We start from the raw sequence: 26,504 nt of genomic DNA on the forward strand, positions 1-26,504 counted from the left end.
TTTTTCACCTGTGGTTCGACTTACTACAGTTCGGATACTGTTGGCAATGTGTGCTACATTTGACTTACATCTAGAGCAACTAGATGTGAAAACAGCGTTTCTTCATGGAGATCTTGAGGAAGAAATCTATATGCTCCAACCAGAAGGTTTTGAAGAAAAAGAAAAGGAGAACTTGGTTTGCAGGTTAAACAAATCTTTATACGGTCTAAAGCAGGTACCAAGATGTTGGTACAAGAGATTTGACTCCTTCATCATGAGCCTTGGATATAGCAGACTTCATCCAGACCCTTGTGCATATTTCAAGAGGTTTAGTGAAACAGAGTTCATTACTCTGTTGTTATATGTAGACGACATGTTGATAGCAGGCCCCAACAATGATCGTATCAATGAATTGAAGGCACAGTTGGCTAGGGAGTTCGAGATGAAGGACTTGGGACCAGCAAACAAGATTCTAGGGATGCAAATTCACCGAGACAGAAATAATAGGAAGATTTGGCTGTCACAGAAGAATTATTTGAAGAAAATCTTGCGGAGGTTCAACATGCAATATTGTAAGCCAATCTCTACCCCACTTCCTATTAATTTCAAGTTATCCTCCAGTATGAGTCCTAGCAGTGAAGAAGGAAGGATGTAAATGTCTCGAGTACTGTATGCATCAGCAGTGGGGAGCTTAATGTTCGCAATGATTTGTACACGACCAGACATTGCACAAGCAGTGGGAGTAATAAGTCGGTACATGGCGAATCCTGGCAAAGAGCATTGGAATGCCGTAAAGAGGATTTTACGGTACATTAAAGGGCTTTTTAGACTTTTTAATGGAAACCATTAGGGTTTTAATGTTTTAAAAGGGCTTTTTAGACTTTTTAATGGAAACCATTAGGGTTTCCAAAGACATATAAATACTCTTGTAATCCTAAAGTTAGGATTTTATCTTGTTTTCTATCTAATCACAAAGAACTTTTAGGTGAAAGACCATAATCTTGATCATAATTTCTTATCTTTGCTTGATTATCTTGCTCTCTAATCATGTTTAACCTTGAATCATCCATGGTTTTGGGGTTATTCATGTCTATTAGTGAGTAGACTAATCTTTGATTCATGGGCTAGGGTGATTAAGGGTGATTAGAGAAGATCTAGGGTGTTTAGTGTTAGATTTACTTGTTTCCTTGCTTGTTGAGGGTTTTCAATGCTATTTTAGTCTTGATCATACTAAAATAGATCTCTAGGCATTTCCTGCCCACAAGGTGTATGATGAAATGTCTGAACCAACTCTTCAATGCTTTTAGCTTGCTTTACCTAAGAGATTAGTTGCTAAAGGAGTTAAGATTGCTATTGGACTTGTTCTCCATGTTTGCTTTAGTAACATTCAACCTAAGAGATTAGATGCTTGAGTTGCTTTACCAAAAGAACATTCATCTAGAGATAGAGCTTGTTTAGCTTAGTGTCTAGGCATAAGGAAAGTGTTTGATTGATACCTTGCCACCCTTAGATTGGATCTACATCACCCGAGATCAAATGCCTAGCCCCATGAGTCCTCTTGCTTCATATTGAGAAAGAAAGATCATTACTTTATTGCATTAGCTTATTAGTTCTTAGTTCATATCATCTTTAAAACCGGATTGCACTTAGCTTAAGCATGAACTTGCATTCCCTTTGCTTTAGAATCACCTAGGATTGGTTCGACAATCTTTTATACTACATTGATTTGATCTTGGACCCTTGAAAAGTCCTGCATCAAATTGGCGCCGTTGCCAAATACTAAGTTGATTGTGACATTGGGATTTAGTCACTTGCTTGAGACTAAGTCAATTTTTTTTTTATTTATGTTATTGTTTCTCCTCCTTCTTCTCCCTTTGCATTTCAGGTGTATGATCACAAGAAGCAGAGGTGCAACAAACCTAGTTCCAAGAGTTGAAGACATTAGAGCACTTGAAAGGGATATTGCAAGACAGAAAAGAGAAGTAGAGCATCAAGCTCACTTGCAAAGGTTGGAGTTTGATATGTAGAATCTGCCTCAAGATGGTGATGCCCTAGGGGGCATTGATCCAAGAGCTGATCATCTTAGACCACATCGCCAACCACAACATCCACCGCGCCAAGCTCATGCCATTGGAGCCTATGATCAACCTCACATTAATGGTCATAGGTTAGGAATCAGAGCACCAGCTGTGGAGAACAACAACTTTGAGATCAAGTCAGGACTGCTTAACACCATAGAGAACAACAAGTATCATGGCCTTGCTGTTGGAGATCCTTTTGATCACTTGTACAAGTTTGATAAATATTGTGGCTTGTCCAAGACCAATGGTGTTTCTGAAGATTCATTCAAGTTGAAGCTGTTCCCTTTTTCTTTGGGAGACAAAGCACATCAATGGGAGAAGACTATTCCAAGTGACTCTATCACAACTTGGAATAAGTGCAAGAGGGCATTCCTAGAGAAGTTCTTCTCTACTTTAAGGACAGCCAAGATCAGGAATGAGATCTCTAGCTTTCAGCAGAAGAACCTAGAGGGATTTAGTGAAGCATGGGAGAGGTTCAAGGGCTATTGGTCTCAATGCCCACATCATGGCTTCACCAAGGAGAGTTTGCTTAGCACCTTCTATAGAGGAGCTCTACCACAGTGCAGAAACAGGCTTGATACTGCCAGCAATGGTTTCTTTTTGGGAAGAACTAAGGAAGAGACAGAAGAATTGGTAGAGAACATGGCCAAGAGTGACTCAGTCTACAGTGAGGAGCATGATAGGGTTAACAGAAGTGATGATCAGCAGACAAAGAAAGAGATCAAGTCCTTACAAGACAAGATGGATTTGCTTCTTTCCAACCAAGCTAAACAGGAGCAGATGAACTTTGTGGATTGTCCTAGTCAAGAGGTTTCTCCAAAGGTCAATGAGGTTGATGGTTTAGAAGGCCAAGAGGAGTTTTGCTTAATCAATGCTAATGGCACATGGTACAGGAAAGGGAGGAGGTGAGTAGAGGGACAAAGGCTGCTCATGACAAGAAAAAGATTGTGAAAGAACCTCATCCTCCACCTCTTGATAAGACTCCTCACACTCTCACTCTCCACCCAATGAAGCTTAAGGATGGGGCCATTGAGTACAAAATCAAGTGCAAGGGAAGGTCTAAGCCATTTTCAAGTGCAAGGGCCATCATCACTCCTCAGCTCCAGAATGATCCAATCAAGCTTCAAGAGCTTCTCTCTCGTATCCTCACCATCACTCTTGAAAGCGGGAAGGATCCTCCTCCTCCACTCTCCGCTTGAGGTACCACTCAAACCTTTCCATTGTATATACCAGTTTATCTTTGCATATTGCTTTCCTTTGGGTATCTCTCCCTTACTCACACAAAGACTGTGTGATTTAAGTATGTGGGAGGTACCAAGTATTTGATTATGTTTGCTTTGATGAATTTGAGTCTCATGCATTTCATTGTGAATACATATATGCATAGAAAAACAAAAAAAAATTGAAATTTTTGAATCATGTAGTTGCATCACTTGCATTCTTAGGATTGAGTCTAGAGCATATAGGATGCATTCACTTGCATATGGAGCAGCTGATTGATATTGCCTTGTATAGAACACTGGTTTTCACTGAATTTGACACCCTAGTTAAACATATCAAGTAGCTTAAGCATCTTTTGAAAGGCTTGCATGCTTCGAGCCTTGAAAACTCTTCTTGAAACTTGTTTGCTTGCTTGATATTGGCATTGGTCTTAAGATCAGCTCCAATCTGAACTTGGCTTGAATGAACTTAATCTATCTTGCATATGGGCATTTGCATACTTGATCATGGGTCTCATACACATTTGAGTTATCTTTCCCCATTCACTACAAGAAAACACCGGGATTCCGACGACAAATATCGTCGGTATGTCCTCGGAATAACGGTATTCCGAGGACATACCGACGAGAATGGTCGTCGGAAATTTCTCGTCGGAAAGTAAAATTTCCTCGGAATTTCCTCGGAAAATTCCGAGGGAATACCGAGAATTAAAGATTCCGAGGACATTCCGAAGAAACATTTCCTAGGACTGTTCGTTGGTATCTCCTCGGATATTCCGATGGAACAGTCCTTGGAAACATTCCGAGAGAAAAGAGGTATCGGAATATTCCGACGAACCTCGGCCGTCGGAATATTCCGAGAAACCTTTGCCGTCGGAATATTCCGAGGAAGTTGTCGTCGGAATATCCCGAGGGATACACTTCCTCGGAATATTCCCAAAAATATTTTTTTTTTTAAATTAAAAATTTATTTTTTAATTGAAATTCGAAAATATAAAATTAAAATTGAAATAGAAAACATATTAGATAATATTCAAAGTTATACATACCAAAATAAAACATTCAGAGTTTTTGAAAAAAAAAAAGAAAGAAACTACGGGAACTGCTCGTTCGGGTACATCCTCTTCATCATCTCCATCATTTGCTCGTTCTGCTTCCTCGTTGCCTCCCATCCCGCCTCTTGATCCGCCATCTTTTGCTCCAACGCAGCTATGCGGTCATCTTTGTCCTTCAACTGGTCCATAAGCACTTCTGGATCAACATAGGGCTGTGGTGCAGAAGGAGGAACCGACCGGGCTCGACGACCCGAACCGACCAAACGTCCCTTCTTCTTTGGAACCGACTGAAATAGAAAATAAACAAATTTAAACAATAGAAAAGATGATAAAATGAAAATAAAGAAATAAATGAATTGAACTTTTTTATAAAGAACATACCGATTCAACGATCTCGTTGATTCGAATGGGGGACAAGTTGGTCGAAGCCGTCGAAGTGGCGTCCAGGTCGGTTTGAAGCTGAGATAGACGAGTCTCTTCATCTTCCTTCTGAGTTTCGATCAGGCTGAGCACATCCCTCACAACACCATCATCAATCTCCCCGGTGTGCTTGTTGGTATGCGCCGTCATCATTAGGACGAAATCATCAACCGGCTCGCCATCATTTTCATCCGCCTTGAAAAAAACAAAAGTTAAACAAACATTAAAAATTAGAAGAAATGCATAAAAAATAAAATAAAAATACTTAAATAATTAAAAAAAAAAGAGAGATTGAACTTACCAAACGATCCCCCAGAGTGGCAATAGTCTGGGCACCCAAATTGTGCTTGTACATGCCCTTCCCGCCACGATCGCTCTTTCGGTTGGTGGAGTTGGTCACGGAGGTAGCTTTCGTCTCGTCCTTATCCCAATGCACACACAACTCCTCCCAAACCGTGTTGTTGATCGACTTCGGGACCTTTTAATAAAAAAATATAAAATAGTTTAATAAATCCAAAAATAGTTTAATAAATTCAAAAAATTGTTTAACAAATTAAAAAAACCTGGTTGATGAGCCACTTCTGCTTCCACTCGTGGATCTACTTCCTATAGTTGTCCATAACTTTATGGACGAAGGCGTCACAGATAAAGTTCGTGTGATCGGGATTCCAGGTGAACTCTTGCTGAAAAAAAAAACACAAATTGTAGAAATTTTATATTAAAGATTAAAAATATAAGTAAAAAAATTAGAGTACTTACCGCAAACTGACGAAACCACATCTCCTGGTCCTCGGCAGGGACGTGAGTGAAAGTCGGATATCCCTTGCTGAGGTTCGAGTACATCAGATTGTTGATCCATGCGCTGATCCCGTTCCCGGATCGGTTGAACCTAATATAAGAAACAAATTATTAATAATGAATCAAATTTTAATGAAAGAAAAAAAAAAGACTTTTAATTACAATGTTTGACGTCGTCCCTTTTGGACACGGAGTGAGATAGATAAGATGCTCACGACCGGGCTGTTGAACCAACTGGGCAATATTCATCACTCCTAGAACGACTGGAGGAGCGGGAGGGGTGCAGCAGTGGGAGGGGGTGCAGCAACGGGAGGGGGTGCAGCAGCGGGAGCAAAAACCGGAGCGGGAAATGAAGAATCCCGAGAGTGGCTGCTCGACCCCCGAGAGTGGCTGGACGAACCCCGAGAGTGGCTGGACGAACCCTGAGAATGGCTCCCGTACCACTACGACCTCGTGGTGAGGCACGACGAGATCAAGACCGGTTCTTATCACCAGTAGACCTGTAAATTAAAAAAAAAAACATATTTAAAAATAGTTTTAATAAATATTAATTGAAAAAATATTTAAAATTAGTAATAATAAATATATAAATTAAAAAAACATATTTAAAAATAGTTTTAATAAATATTAATTGAAAAACATATTTAAAATAGTTTTTATAAATACAAAAAATAATAAAATAGTGTTTATAAATCAAAAAAATGTTTTATAAATACAAAATTAGTTTTTATAAATACAAAAAATAATAAAATAGTGTTTATAAATCAAAAAAATGTTTTATAAATACAAAAATAGTTTTAATAAATATAAATATTTTTATAAATATGAAATCATATTTTATAAATCCAAAAATCGAATTTATATACAAAAAAAGTTTTTTAAAATCCAAAATCGATTTTATAAATACAAAAAAAAATAAAAAATTTATTAAAATGTTCTAAATCAATTCAACACAACAAATTATCCAACCAAATCACAATTCTAAACCTATTACACAACCAAATCACAATCCTAACCAATCACCCTAACAAAAATCTATCAAAAAACTTCTAAAATCATCAAATCTATTTAAAAACCTAACAAATAGAACCTAAGAGAGTGGGATAGGGTCCTTACATGATTCGCCGGAGAGATCGTCGCGAGAGAAGGGGGAGATCGCCGGAAGAAGAGAGAGATCGCCGGAAGAAGAGAGAGATCACCGGAGGAAGAAGAGAGAAATGGGGAAGAAGAAGTGTTTCGTATTTATAAAACCTAGGGTCCGACGGAAACTATCCGTCGGAATTTCCTCGGTATTTTCAATTTCAATTTTCGCGAAATATTTGGCGGCTGGTTTGCCCGGTTAAATGAAAATATTCCGAGGAAATTCCGACGGACACATAAATATCCGTCATAATTTCCTCGGACTATTCCGAGAAAATTCCGAGGAACACATGTTTGGGGTTTCAAAACATCAAATTTTTTTGCCCTATATCATTTCTTATACAAATGCAATGCATACCACTGAGGAATCTTTGTTTATATGATCATAAACTTTGAAATAACAAAATTTCAAAACGAATTGTAAGTATTCCCTTTACCATTCATTAAAGTGTATAAGTGTTTCTCTTATGTTGTGGGGATTTCGTTCATACAATAGGAAGGTGTTTATTATAGGGTAAGGAACAAATTTTTGACTTCATAATTAGTCTAAGACACTTAATAAGGGTTATATAAGTGTTATTCAAACCGCAAAACGTTGTTTTCGGTTTAAAAACCCTACTTCCTCGGAAAAGCCTCGGAATATTCCGAGGAACACTAGTTTTTCCTCAGAATTTCCTAGGAATATTCCGAGGCTTTTCCGAGGAAACAGAAACCCTAAAAGAAAAGCCCTAAATCGTCGGAAAAGTCTCGGACTATTCCGAGGAAATCCCTAAATCCTATTATCCCTCGGAATTTTCTCGGTATTCTTATATTAAAAAAAAAGGCGATGCTACTCTGTTTCCGAGTCATCATCACCAGATGAATCTGAATCTGGATCTTGGTGAAACTCTCCAATCTCTGGTTCATCCTCTACGTGAACGACGACTTCCTCTCCAAAGTCGGTTAAACCGACTACAAGGCCAACTGCAGCTAAATCTTCTGCTGCACTTAAGTTACCGGATGTGCTTGGTTGTAGTGGGTCTTCCAGCTCAGAACTTCCCTGAACTCGGCCTCTCGGGTTGAGTGATGTAACAGTGACCCATGGATCATCTCTGTTTCTAACCTGAAGGTACTTGATATAACAAACCTGTAACATTTAGAAAATTATTTAATTTGTAAATAAGTGTTATTAATACACATGATGATGAATCATTATGAATAATTTATATATGTATATTTAATTACCTGATCGGCCTGAGAAGCAAGAATGAAAGGATCATAATTTTGCAAATTTCGCCTCGAATGTACTGATGTAACACCAAATGCATCTGTTCTCACACCTCGATCTGGAGTGTTGTCGTACCAATCATAATAGAAAATAGTACAGCGCAATCCAACCATGCCCGGATACTTGATTTCCATAATCTCCCGTATGTTTCCGTAGTATACATCATCTCCAGATGCAGAACAAACGCCAGCATCATAAGTCGTACTCGAACGTCTCCTCTTTTGAGTTGTGAATGCATATCCTCGAGTACAAAATCTCGGATATGACTTCACAACATACTCTGCTCCACGCACCATCTCGCGTATCCAATCGTCAAATGTTTCACCTCTGGTCATACCAGCAGACACCTATTAATAGCACATATATATGTTATATCAATATATGTGAATTAGTATAAATATGTGATAAATAATATTTTAATTTGTTTAAAGCACTCACATAAGTAAGCATTCATCCAGAAAATTCTCTCTGCTTCAGTTCTTCAAGTTCCTCCTCTGTGGCGTATCTATATTCGAACCGCTTTTCTGCCATGAAAATCCTGTACATATGTTGACAATAATATAATTAATTAAGATTGAAATTTTAACTTGTTAAAATAAAAATTTGTAAACTAATTTATTTACCTCTCATATTGAAGAACATCTTCGCAGTTGGTGAGAAAATATGTTTACAAATGACTGCGCTCCTGCTCAGTAAGTCGACGGTCCTTTGGTTTTCCGCTAAGTCGTCCAACATCTGTGAAGATGTCTAGAACCGTAACATGATATGTTGCCCGTTCGCCTCTATCATCATGCCGAGCAGGTCTTCTGTTTTTGGTCTGCACTTCTGATGGAAAGTAGAACTCGGTAAAGTTTGAAGTTTCTGAATTTATCATCTGTGCGATTATAGAACCTTCCACCCTACTATAATTTTTCACCATCTTCTTCAAATGGTACATATACCGCTCATACAAATACATCCATCTATACTGCACAGGACCACCAAGTTCCAATTTTCTTGCCAGGTGAATAACAAGATGCTCCATAACATTACAAAATGATGGAGGAAATATCTTCTCAAGGTTGCACTGAATCACGGCTATGTTAGTCTTCAAATTTTCAATACCTTCAAGAGTCACTGATCTCGTGCATAAATCACAGAAGAAAGCACTAATCCTTGCAATTGCTTCATGAACATTCTGTGGTAATAGTTCCTTGAAGGCAAACGGAAGGAGGCGCTGTATCATTACATGGCAATCGTGACTCTTCAAGCCGATAAACTTTTCTTCCTTTCTGTCGATACAGTTCCGCAAATTAGATGCGTAACCATCTGAAAATTCCACATCGTTTGAAATCCAATCAAAGAACGCATCTTTTCCCTCTGCATCAAGTCGATATATGGGAAAAGGAGCCCTACCATTCTCATCAACATGAAGTTCAGAACGAGCACATATATCGACTAAATCCAGTATTGACTTCAAATTATCTTTTGTTTTACCTTGAACGTTAAGGATCATGTTCATGAGATTGTCAAAAAAGTTCTTCTCAATATGCATGACATCTAAATTATGCCTCAGCAGATGATCCTTCCAGTATGGTAGATCACAGAAAATACTTTTTTTGTGCCAGTTATGTAGTTCTCCAACAGCATCTACCGGATAATGCACATGTTCACCTAGGTCTTGCGTCATTTCTGCACCAAAATCTCTTAGTTGTGTCGACAAATCTGCCCCACAAATTTCTGGAGGTGGACTGTCAAACACCCTCTTGTTCTTCGTAAACAAATTCCTAGTTCTACGATATGGATGATCAGGTGGTAGGAATCTCCTGTGACAGTCAAACCAACACGTTTTCCTTCCGTGTTTTAGTTGGAAAGCATTAGTGTTATCTTGACAATATGGACATGATAGCCTTCCATGCGTTGTCCATCCAGATAACATACCATATGCTGGAAAATCATTTATTGTCCACATAAGTACTGCCCGCATTTGAAAGTTTTCTTTACATGAAACATCGTATGTTTCAGCACCTTGAGCCCATAGTTGTTGCAACTCATATATTAGTGGCTGAAGAAACACATCAAGTGATCTTTTAGGATGCTCTGGTCCGGGAACGAGAATGGAGAGAAACAAAAACTCTTGTCGCAAGTACAAGTTTGGCGGTAAGGTGTATAGTGTAAGAATGACTGACCATAGAGAATACTGTCTTCCACTCTTGCCAAACGGGCTGACATTTCTTCTCTCATACGCAAAGTCGGGATATTTTGATTGGAAATACTTCCACACTTTTGCATCTGAAGGATGTCTAATCTCACCATTTGTTGAATGCTCCGCATGCCATCTCATTGGTTGCGCTGTGCGTTCAGACTGATACAACCTCTGCAACCTTTCTGTCAAAAGCAAATACCACATCCTTTTAAATGGCACTGGAACTCTTCCAATCGTATCTTTATAACGAGCCTTTCCACACAATTTGCATGTAACCCGCTGTTCATCCGCCCTCCAATAAATCATGCAGTTATCGCTGCATACATCTATTACCTGATACGATAAACCAAGACCAGCTACCAGTTTCTGAACCTCATAGTATGAACCAGGGGCTACATTATCCTCATGTAGAATACCTTTTACAAAATCAGGAATCGCATCCACACAGTCTTCAGCCAAATTATTATCTGTTTTAATGCCCATCAGTCTTGTTGCAGATGATAAAGCTGAATGACCATCTCTGCAACCTTCGTAGAAGGGTTGCTTTCCAGCATCCAACATATCATAAAATCTCATAGCTGGTAAATCTTCCCCTTTAAAATGATCATTTACCATCTGCTCAGTACCTACACCATAATCTACATCCATTCTAATTGGTTCTTCTAACCTAACCGCAGGCTGAGGTTCGCTAGTACTACCATATTCATTATAATCAGTTTCTCCATGATGATACCAAATTTTGTAACTTCGTGTAAACCCATTCAAATATAGATGAGTCCAAACATCCCACTCTTTAATAATCTTTCTATTTTTACAATTAGAGCAAGGACATCTTAACATACCCGTTTCTGCTTCCGGTTGTCGTTGAACTAACCCCATGAATTCGGTTATACCTCGTTGGTATTCTTCCGTAAGCAATCTCGTGTTCGGATCCAAATGAGGTCGATCGATCCAAGAACGATAATAATTTGAAGAAGACATGCTTTTTTCAATCAAATTCGTGTGTAAATATAGTATGTGAGAGGATGAAGAAATTGTGTGAATGAAGAGGTTGGGGGTGCGGGTATTTATAGATGAAATGCTGCCGACAGTACCGAGGAAATTCCGATGGAATCCCGACGGCAACGGCTCTTTCCTCGAAATTTCCTTGGAATTTTTAAAATCCCCCAACGGCTCTCTAACGGCTATAATATATCCTCGGATATTCGTCGGTGTTTTCCGAGGAATATGATTTCCTCGGTATTTCATCGGTATATTCCGAGGGAACCCAAATTTTGGGTTTTCTCGGAATTTTCTTAAAAATTCGTCGGAATATTCCGAGGATCTCATTTTCTGCCAGAATGTCCGTCAGAATTACGCTGTTTTCTTGTTGTGATTGTACCACTCTTTGTTAACCCAAATGGCACTTCCTTACCGTTGAACCCTGACCATTCTTTGAAGCCTACATTGATTTGCATGAGTGAGGCCTCTTTTGATAGTTTGTCATGTGCAAAATCTTGAGAGCATTGGGAGCGACATGGATTTGTTCTCATCTCTTGCTAGCATAGGGTCATCATTTGAGCTAGCTTCTAGGATGGTGAGTGGGGTCTTTGTTCCTTAAAGATTTATATCTTGGGTTTGGGAAGTGATAAAGTTGAGATTGATGAACAAAAGATTGTCATGAGAAAGAAAAGCCCTAGGGACCTAGAATAGAAAAATAAGAAAGCTCTTGATTGTATTGTTTGAGACCTTCCCCCTTTATTAAAAAAAAAGAAGAAAAAGAAAAAGAAAAAAAAAGAAAAAAAAAGAAAGAAAGATTCAATAAGATAGTGGGGAAGGGATAATAAAAAGTGTTAGAGCTTAGAAATGTGAAAAGTGAATAAGAGGTCCTTAGTGGTTGAGTCTTAAGAAAAGAATGTTGTTCATTGGGTGAGTGATGTGAGTGTTTTTCATTTTGGGTTATTGGATGAATGAAATGGGTGTAGAATTTGTAATCACTGAGGAATAGGGTAGAATGATGAGGATGGATCCATGTATGCATGAATTGCTCCTAGTCTTAGATAAATTTTGCATAATGATTCAGCTCCTTGATTCTTGAGTGATTGCCACCTTAAAATGACAACATTTGAATCCTTCTCTTCATTCAAATAAGACCATTGCTTACCTAACCAAATGATTGAGATCATGTGCCCATTTGTAAGAATTCACCTTGTGTGTGTGTGTGAATCAATGTGAGAGCTGGTTTAAAGAACTTGTTAGTTGATGAGTATTGCAACTTGTGTAGAGGCATAAGAGTATGGATAGGCCTAGAGAAGCTAGAGTATAATAAGAGAGTTTGCTCATGCTATTTGCTATATTTCTTTAGGATGTCAAGTTGAGTGCATTGAGTGTTTCTTTTGGCTAAGCTAGCATCTTTGTATCTCTCTTCCTTGTGTTTTGAAAAGTTTACTTGAGGACAAGTAAATGACTAGTGTGGGGGAGTTGATATCTTGCATATTTACATGTTTTTAGCATTCATATCTTGTACATTTTGATCATATAGATTAGGAATTAAGCATCTTTAGAGTCCATATTGCATGCATTGTCCTTATTAGGTGTTGGAGAGTGCTATGGAGTGATTGGAAATGTTTGGGAGCATTGTGATTCAAAAAGACGTAGAAAAGGATCATTGGGCGAGTAGAGAAGCTGGAGCGACCTACTGGAGCGAGGTCATGCACCCGCTCTGGATGAGTGAAATGTAGAGCGACCCACTGGAGCGAGGTATGACACCCGCTCTGTACCAGAGCGACCTCTCGCACCGGGGTAGTGCACCCGCTCCGAGCTCAACATGTCGTCGACAACTTTCCAGATGTGGAGCGACGTCTCGCAGCGGGGTGACTAACCCGCTCCATATGTGGAGCGACCTGGTGCAGCGAGGTCGTGACCCCGCGCACGATTTGAAGAAGTGGAGGTGATCTTTGGAGCGACCTACGTGAGCTACGTCACGACCCCGCTCCGAGCATTCTTTATCTTAGTCGAATTTTAATGTTTTAAAAGAGCTTTTTAGACTTTTTAATGGAAACCATTAGGTTTTCCAAAGACATATAAATACTCTTGTAATCCTAAAGTTAGGATCTTATCTTGTTTTCTATCTAATCACAAAGAACTTTTAGGTGAAAGACCATAATCTTGATCATAATTTCTTATCTTTGCTTGATTATCTTGCTCTCTAATCATGTTTAACCTTGAATCATCCATAGTTTTGGGGTTATTCATGTCTATTAGTGAGTAGACTAATCTTGGATTCATGGGCTAGGGTGATTAATGGTGATTAGAGAAGATCTAGGGTGTTTAGTGTTAGATTTACTTGTTTCCTTGCTTGTTGAGGGTTCTCAATGCTATTTTAGTCTTGATCATACTAAAATAGATCTCTAGGCATTTCCTGCCCACAAGGTGTATGATGAAATGCCTGAACCAACTCTTCAATGCTTTTAGCTTGCTTTACCTAAGAGATTAGTTGCTAAAGGAGTTAAGATTGCTATTGGACTTGTTCTCCATGTTTGCTTTAGCAACATTCAACCTAATAGATTAGATGCTTGAGTTGCTTTACCAAAAGAACATTCATCTAGAGATAGAGCTTGTTTAGCTTAGTGTCTGGGCATAAGAAAAGTGTTTGATTGATACCTTGCCACCCTTAGATTGGATCTACATCACCCGAGATCAAATGCCTAGCCCCATGAGTCCTCTTGCTTCATATTGAGAAATAAAGATCATTACTTTATTGCATTAGCTTATTAGTTCTTAGTTCATACCATCTTTAAAACTGGATTGCACTTAGCTTAAGCATGAACTTGCATTCACTTTGCTTTAGAATCACCTAGGATTAGTTCGACAATCTTTTATATTACATTGATTTGATCTTGGACCCTTGAAAAGTCCTGCATCAGGTAGGAGGGAAGCGGAGACGGGTCTGGAGATGGTGAAAAGAAAGGTATACGGAGAAGAAGAGGAAAAAAGAGAAAACGAGAGAGAAAAAAAATTACAAACGTACGGTTTGGTGACACGTGGGTTAAAAACCCTTTTGGTAATCGGTTGCCGAAATCCTATATTAAGGATCGGTAACATGCATTTTCTTTATTTTTGATTTAATTAAATGTCTCATTAATTTTAAAAATTCTATTAAGAAACTTGGATAATCATGCTCTTAATATTAGAGTTTATCTCGAATTATAAAGACTTGACAGATAAAAACTGTTGGTGACAAAGAATAAGGTATATTCGGAGATGGCAAGGGATCCAAATCTCGATGTACATTTTTGGGAAGAAAGAGAACGTATGCCGTTTTTTTAGGAGGAAAAACGACGCACATTGTCTCTTAAATTAACGTAAACGCCAGAGACAAATCAACGGTGGGTGGGGCCTATTTCTACGGAAGTCAACAAAACGCACCGTCGCTACCTTCTCCTTTACGTCTTTAATGAACATTTAACCGAGCCGAAGAGAAACCACGGCGAGAGAGGAATCTCCGAACTCCGGCGAAAATCGAGCTCCCTGTGATCCACAAGGTAACGCATCGCTCAATCTTATACGAATTTGAAAATCTGATTTTCTTTTTATTTAAAATAATTTTCCTCTGTTCATTTAGCTAGATTATCTGAAAAAACAAAATCGGTTATAGTTTCGAGGTTTTCTTCTGATTACGATCTGTGGAATTTAATCAGATTTGACTTGCGGTTTTGATAGATCTCTGGCTTTTGATTATGATCTGATTACCTTATTAATTTCTTGTGACGTTTATAATGTTTTACTGAGTTCTTCAAGTGAACAAGAACACTGGTGGATTTTATAATTAACGATCGTCGGATTAATGTGAAATGTGACTATCTGCTAAGTTTTCTCAAGCACAGTTCGTTTTTTTTGTTGTTGTTGCAGTTTATGTGCGTAAACTTCATCAATCAGCCCCTTGGAGTTTGAGGATGAAACTCTAGAAGAAACCTTTTGCCTCCAAGTGAAAATACAAAAAAAAAATGAAGCGTTTTGTTTACATAAACGATGATGAGGCTTCAAAGGAGCTTTGTTGTGATAACCGTATGTCAAACACAAAGTATACGTTGTGGAATTTCTTTCCAAAGAACTTGATGGAGCAATTCAGGTGATGATGACTCCTTTTGATTTTATTGTTTTAGAAAGTTTAATCATCATTATTCTCTTCTCTGATCGACATTTCTTCTTCTTTTATTCCAGCCGGTTCATGAACCAGTACTTTTTGTTGATTGCATGCCTTCAGCTATGGTCACTTATAACCCCTGTCAATCCTGCAAGTACATGGGGTCCGTTGATCTTCATATTTGCCGTCTCCGCGTCCAAAGAAGCTTGGGATGATTACCACAGGTATCTGTCAGATAAGAAAGCAAATGAGAGAGAGGTTTGGATCGTCAAACATGGGATCAAGAAGCATGTATGGATCAATTTTGCTAGATTTTTGTTTTTTCTGACGAGTGACTTTTTTAGAAGATATTTTGGCTTAGCTGTATTATTATTTTGTTTGTAGATCCAAGCACAGGACATACAAGTTGGCAATATTGTCTGGTTGCGTGAGAATGATGAAGTCCCTTGTGATCTAGTTTTGCTTGGTACCTCAGATCCACAAGGTGTTTGCTATGTAGAGGTACACTTAATTTATTTATGCTGCAATCCACTCTTGGTAACCTTTCTTAAGCACTTTCAAATGCGCTAAAAAATGAACTCATACATGCAGACTGCTGCTTTAGACGGTGAAACCGATCTTAAAACAAGAGTCATACCTTCAGCATGCGTGGGAATTGATTTAGAATTGTTACACAAAATGAAGGTGTGACTTCTTGTAACGAATCATACCGCTCCTGGCTTTCCATTTTGTTTCCTGTGAAATGATTTCTTGTTATGTTTATCCTTATTTTCAGGGTGTGATTGAATGTCCTATTCCAGATAAGGATATTCGAAGATTTGATGCGAACATGCGCTTATTTCCCCCATTTATCGACAATGACGTCTGTTCTTTAACTATAAAAAACACTCTTCTTCAGTCCTGTTACTTGAGAAATACGGAGTGGGCTTGTGGAGTATCTGTATATACAGGTAATGATTTCTTCTATAAATGGCTTGTTTTGGTTTTAAAATAGATTTCTAAGTTTCAGGACCATGCATTCTTAGTATCTATGTTTTGTCATATATTTCAGTTGATATTTGATAATTTTTCATGATTTTTCATACTTTCATAGGCAACCAAACCAAGCTTGGTATGTGTAGGGGTGTAGCTGAACCAAAAATTACTGCTATGGATGCAATGATTGATAAATTGACTGGAGCAATATTCGTTTTCCAAATTGTCGTTGTTATGGTTCTCGGTGTTGCTGGAAATGTTTGGAAGGATACAGAAGCACGAAAGGTTAGATTCCTCATACTATATCATGTCCATAATAAATATTGACGCTTGTTAGTGTAGAGTTGGGCAGTTCTGACTATACGAACTTGGTTGTTGTGTTTTTCAGCAATGGTATGTGCAGTATCCGGAGGAAGCCCCGTGGTATGAGCTGCTTGTAATTCCTTTGCGGTTTGAGCTTCTATGTTCCATCATGATACCCATTTCCATTAAGGTAGTTTTAACTTCCTAGCTATAATATGTTAAACTCTGCTAGCATCCTTTCTAGCTCTGATATAGTGCGTTAAGCGTTTTGGCGTGTGAAAGAGGTATTGGATTGCAAATCGGGGCTTAGTCATAATATTTGATGGAGCAATATTGATTTTGAAGATAATCCATTTGTATAAAAAATAAGCCTGTTTGTTTCTGCTAAGCATCTCGTTGAATTCTGCGGCAGGTATCTCTAGATCTGGTTAAGGGCCTTTATGCAAAATTTATAGAATGGGATGTGGAGATGGTAGATCAAGAGACTGGTACAGCATCTTATGCAGCAAAGTAAGTTCAGGATAGAGGCAGACTACCTCATATTTCACCTGTGAACAATTTAATCTCACGATTTGGTTTTACATTATGTGTTTTTTTGTGTGTGGCAGCACAGCAATAAGTGAGGACCTTGGGCAAGTAGAGTACATTTTGACCGACAAAACTGGGACCCTGACAGACAACAAGATGATATTTAGAAGATGTTGTATAGGTGGCATTTTCTATGGGAATGAGAATGGGGATGCTTTAAAAGGTTTCATACTTCTCCTTGCGTATTTGTGTCAATATATTAACGTATACACTCTGCATCAATGAGTCTGCGTCAAAGGAGTATTGTTTCTAACGTATTCTGATTTTCTGATCAGATACACAACTTTTAGATGCCATCACCAGTGGCTCTACAGATGTCATCCGATTTCTTACAGTTATGGCCATCTGCAACACAGTTATACCTGTACGAAGGTAATTTTCAACTTCGTTTTAGTGTTTAAATTTTGTTAATGTCTGTTTTGTCAGTCAAGCAAAGAAACTTCACAAATCATATTTCTGTTTATCTAGGAATTTCAATCTCATTGTGTTTGTTTTTGTGGGTATTTCCATCCGATAGCAAAGCTGGAGATATTATATACAAGGCCCAATCTCAGGATGAGGACGCTCTTGTAATTGCTGCGGCGAAGTTGCATATGGTCTTTGTCGGCAAAAATGCTAATCTTCTAGGTAATAGTGGTGTCATTTCGTTTTTTCTCTTCATGGAATATGTATCTAAAAATTAGCCTTCATTTGTTCTGTTTTTCCTCTTTATCGAACGCAGAACTCATGTTTAATGGTGAGATGATTCGTTATGAGGTATTGGAAATTCTTGAATTCACGTCAGATAGAAAAAGAATGTCAGTGGTAGTGAAAGACAGTCAGAATGGAAAAATTATTCTTTTGTCAAAAGGTGCAGATGAATCAATCCTTCCCTCTGCACGTACTGGTGAGTTAACGTATCCTTTATCAAAATGAAACGAGGAAGAACTGTGATACAATATGATACAGAATGTGCTCGGAGCTGATGGTCAATTCTTTTTCCGACTATGTTTTTAGGTCAGCAAACCAGAACGATTGCTGAAGCTGTTGAACACTATGCCCAGTTGGGGCTCCGAACATTGTGTTTGGCTTGGCGTGAACTGGAAGAAGATGAGTATCTAGAGTGGTCAGTAAAGTTTAAAGAGGCTAATAGTGTTCTAGTCGATAGGGAGGTAATTGGAAAAACTCTTTTCCTTGTTCACTTTAAGCAATTATGAAGTATGCTAAGCTTAACCCTACAGTATAATTAAGTCGATGCACTTGATTGCCTCAAATGATGCTTTTCTCGTGTCACAGTGGAGAATTGCAGAGGTGTGTCAACTGTTAGAACACGATCTTTATATTCTAGGAGTCACTGCAATAGAAGACCGGTTGCAGGTAAAATTTTAAATGTTAAGGACATAGAGAGTTTCAAAATGTAGCATTATAAGTACCAGAGGACTATCTTATAAATATTTGCTGATTATTTGTAGGATGGTGTACCGGAGACAATTGAGACACTTAGAAAAGCAGGGATAAACTTTTGGATGCTGACTGGAGATAAGCAGAATACAGCTATACAGATTGCTCTTTCATGTAATTTTATCTCCCCAGGTAAGTTGGGATCATTTCTTTTTCTTTGTTATTTACGTGGGGATGTTTTACCTATTTGCTACTTATCATGCCTTGTTACCATAACAATCATGTTTATATCAGAGCCTAAAGGTCAACTTCTATTGATTGATGGAAAAACCGAAGAAGATGTTTCTAGGAGTTTGGAGAGGGTTTTGCTTACAATGCGGACTACAACTTCAGAACCTAAGGTTCACCCCTCTCTTGAATTTTTGCATCCTTACTATCACCTGTATCAGAGAATAATTTAATGGGTCGTACAGGACGTGGCATTTGTTATTGATGGCTGGGCTCTAGAAATTGCTCTGAAACACCATCGCAAGGATTTTGTTGAATTAGCTATACTTTCTAAGACAGCCATATGTTGCCGTGTCACACCTTCACAAAAAGCTCAGGTATTCCTCCCAACCTTGGGTGCTTTCTTATTACTTTTTTTTCTCAGGCATTCTGTTCATCTTGTTACAAAGTGGCCTTGAAGTGCTCATCATCTCATGTGATGTTTTGGTTGAACTTGTTTTCTTGCCTTTACAGTTAGTTGAGATTTTAAAATCCTGTGATTATCGAACCCTAGCAATTGGTGATGGTGGGAATGATGTAAGAATGATACAGCAAGCTGATATCGGGGTCGGCATTAGCGGAAGAGAAGGGCTGCAGGCAGCAAGAGCTGCAGATTATAGCATTGGAAGTAAGAGCATTAGCAAGATCGTTTATATTAACTTTAAGATACATATCACATACATTTTTTTCCCTCCAACTGCTTCTGAATTTTTGATACGTAGTCCTTGTTTACAGATGAACTGTTTTAACCTATCGAAAGAGCTATAATTGGTTCTTGATGGACTGATCTTTGCGTTTGCATGCAGGATTTAGGTTTCTGAAAAGACTGATTCTTGTTCATGGGAGGTATTCGTATAACCGGACGGCATTTTTGTCCCAGTATTCCTTCTACAAATCATTGTTGATATGCTTCATCCAGATTTTGTAAGTTTATTAATTTCTCAGATATGATTTGAGTTTTCATTAGATAGTAGCATTCCTGAAATACTGACAACAGAATCTACGCAGCTTCTCGTTTATTTCAGGCGTTTCTGGAACCAGTCTTTTCAACTCGGTTAGCTTGATGGCTTATAACGTTTTCTACACCAGTGTTCCTGTTCTAGTTAGTGTAATTGATAAAGATCTTAGTGAAACGACAGTAATGCAACATCCTCAAATTTTATTCTACTGCCAAGCTGGAAGGTATGCATTGACTAATTTTGTGTATAAATCTGCTTTGTTTCATAGGTTAATGCATATATCTGTATATTCTCATGTTTTTTTTCTCAATCCAGGCTTCTCAATCCAAGCACATTTGCGGGGTGGTTTGGTCGATCCCTTTTTCACGTGAGTAGTGTCATCTCAAATCTACTTAAAATGAGGCTTTTGTTCATTTTCCCATGTAAAAAAAAAGAATCTGAAATCTGGTATTTTATTTGCAGGCGATTGTTGTATTTGTAATAACTATTCACGCATATGCTTATGAGAAAAGTGAAATGGAGGAGCTTGGAATGGTAGCTCTCTCTGGATGTATATGGCTTCAGGCTTTTGTTGTCGCTCAAGAAACCAAGTACAGCTCCTTACCCTTGCGTCTGGGTTACACACATACATCGCTTTTTGAATGTGCATATTTATGATACATACACCGATGCTTAATAATTATTGTCTCTCCTGTTCGATGCCAGCTCCTTTACGGTGTTGCAACACCTTTCCATTTGGGGAAATCTGGTCGGATTCTATGTCCTAAACTTTCTCTTCAGCGCCATACCATCATCGGGAATGTACACGATCATGTTCCGCCTTTGTTCTCAACCTTCTTACTGGATTACGATGTTTGTAAGTGTCAATCAAAGTCATCTCCTACTATTAAATCTCCATTAACAAACCACCTAGCCTAGGAATAATAATAATAATCCCCTGTCGTTATTCTCTTGTGCAGCTGATAGTTGGAGCAGGGATGGGTCCTATATTCGCATTGAAGTACTACCGTTACACATACAGACCCAGCAAGATCAATATACTCCAACAAGCTGAACGTATGGGCGGTCCAATACTGACTCTAGGTAACATTGAAACGCAACCGAGGACCATCGAGAAGGACGTGTCTCCAGTATCCATCCGAAGCCCGGTTTACGAGCCTCTGTTATCAGAATCTCCAAACCCAACTCGACGCTCATTTGGCCCTGGAGCTCCTTTCGAGTTTTTCCAGTCTCAGTCAAGATTGTCATCATCCTCTGGTTATACCCGAAACTGCAAAGACAATTAAAAAGATTTGAGTTTTTTTTTTCTTCTCTCTTTTTCCCCACATTTTTAAAGGTCCGTCACATATCTTAACTGGAAATGCAGTTGAAAGCCAAAAAAAAAACGAAAGAAATGGGAAACTTGTTTAGAACAGTTGTATATAGACCGCTTTACTGGATTTATCAGGTATTGAAAGGTAGTCTTATAAACTCGCGTCCTCTTGTTCGACAAAACCCCTGTTCGTTTACGTGCTGCGCGACCTGCAACTAAAATTACGTGTCTCGTTCGTTTACCTGTGTCTCGTTCGTTTATTTGCGACCAGTTGTGTGATCAATTTTCTTTTAATTTTTAGTCGTTGTTTTTCGATGGAGCCTGCGATTGGTCGCGACTGCATGGCATCAAAACAAACAATGATCTGCGGTGGTCGCGACTGCATGGCATCAAAACAAACAATGATCTGCGACTTGCAACCAACCGCAGTGAAAATCTTTGAACCAAAGCTCTTGCTTAAATTGCTTCTGGACAGAACCATATTAGATAATTTGATTCGTGATCTGAGAAGGGTGTATCTCAGTCCAGAAACCTTTTAGTCAGCAAGAATAACCTATTTATTTTTGTCAACCATGTTATTAGATAAGACTATAGCCTACATAATTTACCAGTGGCCATCAAATATGTATATTAATTATATGCAGCAGAAATATAAATATTGATACAATTTTTTTTTTATAATAAGATTTTGAAACTAGTCGTCACAAATCACAATTTAAAGTGATTCCAAAATGTAAAATAAAAAAAAGGAAAAATGTGTTTGAATATCATCCCACTATACCGATATTGCCAAGTTTGAACAAAAAAAAAAACACACTACAAGAAATTGTTTAATTTGTGACCACTTAATCAGAAAGAAATTGGTCAGAAACAAGCATTTTTGTCCCATTTCTCACCACTTATAGTCGTCAAAAATACTCCGTCAGAAATCGGATTTGGTCAGGAAGTGGTCAATAATTATTGACCATATAAATGGTCAGTAATTTCGTCAGAATTATCGTCATAAACTGGTCACAACAATGTTGACGATTTTGTGACGTGTTTCTAACCCTTTTTATATGATGAACTAGGATCGGCCCGCCCTACGGGCGGAAAGTTATAATAAAACTATTTTATATGATTTCATATTAGTTTATAAAGTATTTAAAATCATTTTAGAAAATGATATTATAGACAAACAAATAATGAAAAGAATTTTTAGATCATATTGTTATTTTCAATAAATATTTTTGGTTTGAATTAAAATGAACGTAACCTTCATTATTTTCTTTTTTAGAGAATAAAAAATTAGCAAAAATATTTTATAAAATGTAATAATATATACATATATATACTATTATTATTTCTATTTCAATTTGATATAATAAAAATATAAAGTTTAAATAAATAATGCTAAATTTATTTTAAGACGATTTAAATTTTAAAACAATTTTACACAAATTATTTCTTTTATGATAATAAATTAGTCTACCTCCAAACTAAGTCATTTAAAATATAATTGATTAAAATAATTAAATCTCAATTTTAAAACACTATATATAGTTATCTAGATATAAACCTGGAAATGGGCTTTTTTATCTCTCTCGCATAACTTACACAATATAAGACTCAATCGTAATGTAAATGGCACATAAGTTGATTTGTTTACGTTTTTATTTAAGAGCTTTTTCTGAAATATCCTTAAACAAAATCAAATTAAAGAGAACATGTCGTCCACTCAAATCTTATCGTCTTCTGTCCTCTCAATCTTTAACGGCGTAGTTCTAAACAAACTCTACACAGCCGCACAATCCACTCCGTCTCCGCCGGCGATCCACTGGTTCCCACCTCTCGGCAGCAACGGCCATCAGATATACCTCTCTCTCCTCTCGTCCCTGTTCGGAAACAACGAAGACATCGCCAGCGATGTCTCAGTGGCGTGTTGGTTGGCAACGGTTACGTCACTAACTCAGCCCAAACTTCATCTGAAAAGTCAAATATGAAGGTGTCCACTCAATATTCTCAAGATCGCTATTTAATTAAAACAACTACCTTGTCGTTCGTGAGCATGGCGGCGCTGATTAGCTTTTCCATTTTTTTTTACTTTTTGCGCTTCCCAGAACGGGTCATTACTTTCTCGGTCGTGTTGCAATTGAAAGAGTAGGAATTGTGAATGTCTTTTGCTGTAAACAGAATTCCAGAGAGAGAAATAGTGAAGAATGGAATGTAGATTGCAGTGGTGAGAGCCATGGAAGTCGACATCCATATTTATAGGTACGATTCTGAGAAACGCAAAGACGGTGGGGTTACTGCATCCTTTAGTGAGAGGCGAAAAGTTTGTTGTCGCAGTTATGAAGCTTTATTAGATCAATTGAATGAGGCGTTTTCTAAGAGTCTCTGAAAGATAGGGTATGCGAGGAGACGATGATGACATTTGGAGTTGCGGACAATAGACCATTCTCGAATACACGGCCCATAAAAAATTAAGTTTTGTAGAAATAAGCCCATCCAATTGCCAAGCCTATCTGATTTGAGAATTAATGAAACGCAGAATTTCGTTGCAGGAGGACACGTGTTGCAACAGTATCATACGAATTTATGACCTGTCAGCTGACGTGGATAGCCTGGGAGAGATACAAACCCTTCTTTATATATAAAGATTGGTGACCACTCTGTGACCATTTGTTTTGATTACTTTTTGACCGGCTTGTGACAATTTATTATTGACAAACTTTGAACCACTTATTTTCTAACGACATTCTAACCATCTATTAGTGTTTTTTTTATTAATCAACAAAATTGTATCTAATATAAATAAATGACAAAATCAAATATTTTTATAATTAAAATCTAAATAATAGCGTTCGAAATAGTTTTAGCAAAATACTTAAATAAAGGCTGAATAAGTTGTGTCTTATAGTTAACAAACAAGTTACAATTGGTCATTACTAAAGTTTTAACCACAAAACAGAAGCATGATAACTACAAAACAGAAGCATGGTAACTAATACATAATTATTCTTGAGTGGCATCTTCATCTTCATCTAGCAATTCTGGAAATTTGCTAACAACCTTATGTGCCAAGTTTTGCAGATACTTTATAACTTTACCTTGGTCCACTTTGTCATTCCTCCAAAGTCACAATCTTCTCATTTGCCATAGCAATCTTCTCATATGCCAAAGCAATCTTCTCGCTTGCAATACGTAATTGCTCATCTTGGTCTAAATTAGGCATGAATCTAGCTGAAGAAGGTGGTTGTCCTGGCTCTGGTAGTGTTCCAAACCCAAAACGGTGATCCTTAATTATAGGAGTTTCCTGTAAAAAGATACATATAATGAAAGAACAGAAAAAAAATAACTATAGAAACATCAATTGACTCACCCTTAAAACAAGAGTGTTGATCTCTGCTTGGGTAAGATGGTTTGTCTCAGTTGATCTATCTTGAGTTAGCTGATCATTTATCTTCTCTTTGACAGTCTCCACAATCTGCTTCACCTTCTTGTCACGAAATGCATCGTTTACCATTTCTATTGTATCCCTAGATTCTACCACCATTCTAGATTCTTCTATACTAACCGGCACATATTCACTAGTACTAGGTATATTTCCTATATCAACTTCTCCATGTAAATACCAGATTTTATAATTAGGAGTAAATCCACACTGTTACAAATGATTCCATACTCTTTCTATGGGAATAAATTTACTATTATCACAACGAATACAAGGACAAAACATCTTACCTCTTCTCAAAGTAATATCTTGGTTTCCGAATCACATAAATTCTTTAAGCCCTTCCGCAAACTCCTTTGAAATCTGTCCATTGGAATCCCATTGATTGTTCATCCAAGAACGAAAATTAGAAATATTTGATGACATTTTCAGTGTGTTCCTTTCGTAGTTTATGTGAATCGCCTACTATGAGGTACATTATTTATATAGAGATCGTGTGTTGAACGGCTAGTTTGTAAACGTACGCAAAAATCAAAATTTTGACATTTTCTGACCACTATCTAAACGGCCACAAACAGCTAATTTTGAAAACAAGTGCGACGACTTTTTGATCAAATGCTGACCACGTTTTTGACCATATTTTAATTGTCAATATTTGGTCATAACGTTTTGACCATTTTCTAATCATCTCTTTTCGTCGTTAATTACTGCCACTTTATGTCCACATCTTTTACTCTTCATTAAATTGTCGGTTTGTGGTCACAAATCGTTTTGATCAATTAAAGTGGTAATAATTTTGGTCAAAAAATATAATGTTTCGTTGTAGTGACAGTACGTAGTAGTTTTCTGAATTTTACGTTTATTCAAACTAATAAAATTTCCGAACGGACTTGATGAGTAGCTAGACATCATCCATTCCTTCCGGAAATCATAACTAATACAAATAACTTTGACTATTATTGTAAGTGCAAAATCTTATTAAGACAAATATGTTATATATCAGTGATGATATTATTCACCGATCGAAAGTATTGAATATTCAATTTTCCTATATAGAATGGGCCATAAAAAGAATAACATATGATGCCATGGTACATATCTATATCTATATCTATATATATCTCTCTCTCTCTATATATATATATGTTAAGGTACATAGTTAGGTTGCAACAAATTTAAATTGTATGTATGCAACAAAAGATAATACTATAGAACAATAATGCTTTGCACATTAATGGCGCAGGATTTAGTTGTGGATCTAGATTAGATAGATCGATCCATAAACCAATAGTTGTGTTAGACTTTTTTTTCACAACTCTAGAGTCTAGACGCTTTACATAGCAAGATATACTTCGTAAGGGTTATTGGTTGTTGTATTTTAATGGATTTGAAAATCCGAACTAAATCTACTGTTATTGGTTCTATGATTTTCAAATCTGTATTAAAGTCATGTGTTATTGGTTTAATGATTCATAAATTCTGTATCAAATCAAGTGTTATTCAATCGTACGGATTTACTAATATATTTGATTTTATAATGGATTTGAATGGATTTGTTTGGATTTTTTAGTTAAAAATACAAAGACTCAAATCCGAGGGAAAACCTCCAGATTTGCATATTTTACCTGGATTTATAAATACTATATGGATTTCTAAATCAAGTTTTTGTTCTCAAACTAGCACTCAAGGTCAAAAGTCACAAAAATAGCACTTAATGTTTTATCAAAAGTCACAAATTTAGGGTTTAGAGTTAAAGGGTAGAGTTTAGGATTTAGGGTTTAGGGTTTAGAGTTTAGGGTTTAGGGTTTAGAGTTTAGGGTTTAGGGTTTAGGGTTTAGAGTTTAGGGTTTACAGTTTAGGGTTTAGGGTTTAGGGTTTAGGGTTTAGAGTTTAGGGTTTAGGGTTTAGAGTTGAGAAATGAGGTTTTGGGGATAAGATTTCAAATTTTGAAAAATAAAAAAATTAAAATTTTCAAAGGATAAACTTAGAAAAGTGCTATTTTGGTCATTTTAATTTT

At 37.3% G+C, this 26,504-nt stretch overlaps 2 protein-coding genes, 1 long non-coding RNA gene and 1 other non-coding gene across 5 annotated transcripts; 1 reads left to right on the plus strand and 3 right to left on the minus strand.

The window, feature by feature from the left end:
* Positions 1-2,465: 2,465 nt before the first annotated feature.
* Positions 2,466-2,572, minus strand: LOC125590742. Its single transcript, XR_007326746.1, has one exon. It is a non-coding gene; the product is annotated as a small nucleolar RNA R71 (small nucleolar RNA).
* A 1,825-nt stretch (positions 2,573-4,397) lies between these two features.
* LOC125590292 lies at positions 4,398-6,111 on the minus strand. Its single transcript, XR_007326617.1, has 2 exons — positions 5,515-6,111; positions 4,398-5,438 (listed from the first exon to the last, which is right to left on the minus strand). It is a non-coding gene; the product is annotated as an uncharacterized LOC125590292 (long non-coding RNA).
* An 8,392-nt stretch (positions 6,112-14,503) lies between these two features.
* LOC106427549 (phospholipid-transporting ATPase 2) lies at positions 14,504-21,214 on the plus strand. Of its 2 annotated transcripts, XM_013868278.3 has the most exons (25): positions 14,504-14,668; positions 15,036-15,255; positions 15,348-15,561; positions 15,655-15,771; positions 15,862-15,954; positions 16,046-16,220; positions 16,364-16,530; positions 16,634-16,738; positions 16,961-17,058; positions 17,157-17,299; positions 17,412-17,508; positions 17,654-17,763; positions 17,858-18,022; positions 18,133-18,287; positions 18,412-18,492; positions 18,588-18,708; positions 18,811-18,917; positions 18,990-19,121; positions 19,258-19,411; positions 19,590-19,707; positions 19,792-19,965; positions 20,058-20,109; positions 20,205-20,332; positions 20,448-20,598; positions 20,702-21,214. In XM_013868278.3, exons 2-25 carry the CDS (start codon positions 15,131-15,133, stop codon positions 21,026-21,028), a joined length of 3,309 nt encoding a protein of 1,102 aa, XP_013723732.1. In that variant the 5' UTR covers positions 14,504-14,668; positions 15,036-15,130; the 3' UTR covers positions 21,029-21,214. The 2 variants fall into 2 exon arrangements, with proteins under 2 accessions (XP_013723732.1, XP_013723733.1); XM_013868279.3 differs by lacking the exon at positions 15,862-15,954.
* A 1,475-nt stretch (positions 21,215-22,689) lies between these two features.
* LOC106399945 lies at positions 22,690-25,972 on the minus strand. Its single transcript, XM_048763746.1, has 2 exons — positions 24,416-25,972; positions 22,690-24,349 (listed from the first exon to the last, which is right to left on the minus strand). The coding sequence occupies exons 1-2, from the start codon at positions 24,587-24,589 to the stop codon at positions 24,158-24,160; spliced, it is 366 nt and encodes a 121-aa protein (XP_048619703.1). The 5' UTR covers positions 24,590-25,972; the 3' UTR covers positions 22,690-24,157.
* Positions 25,973-26,504: the final 532 nt, after the last annotated feature.

This window comes from Brassica napus, chromosome C7 (genome assembly GCF_020379485.1).
Source record: "Brassica napus cultivar Da-Ae chromosome C7, Da-Ae, whole genome shotgun sequence".
NCBI lineage: Eukaryota > Viridiplantae > Streptophyta > Magnoliopsida > Brassicales > Brassicaceae > Brassica > Brassica napus.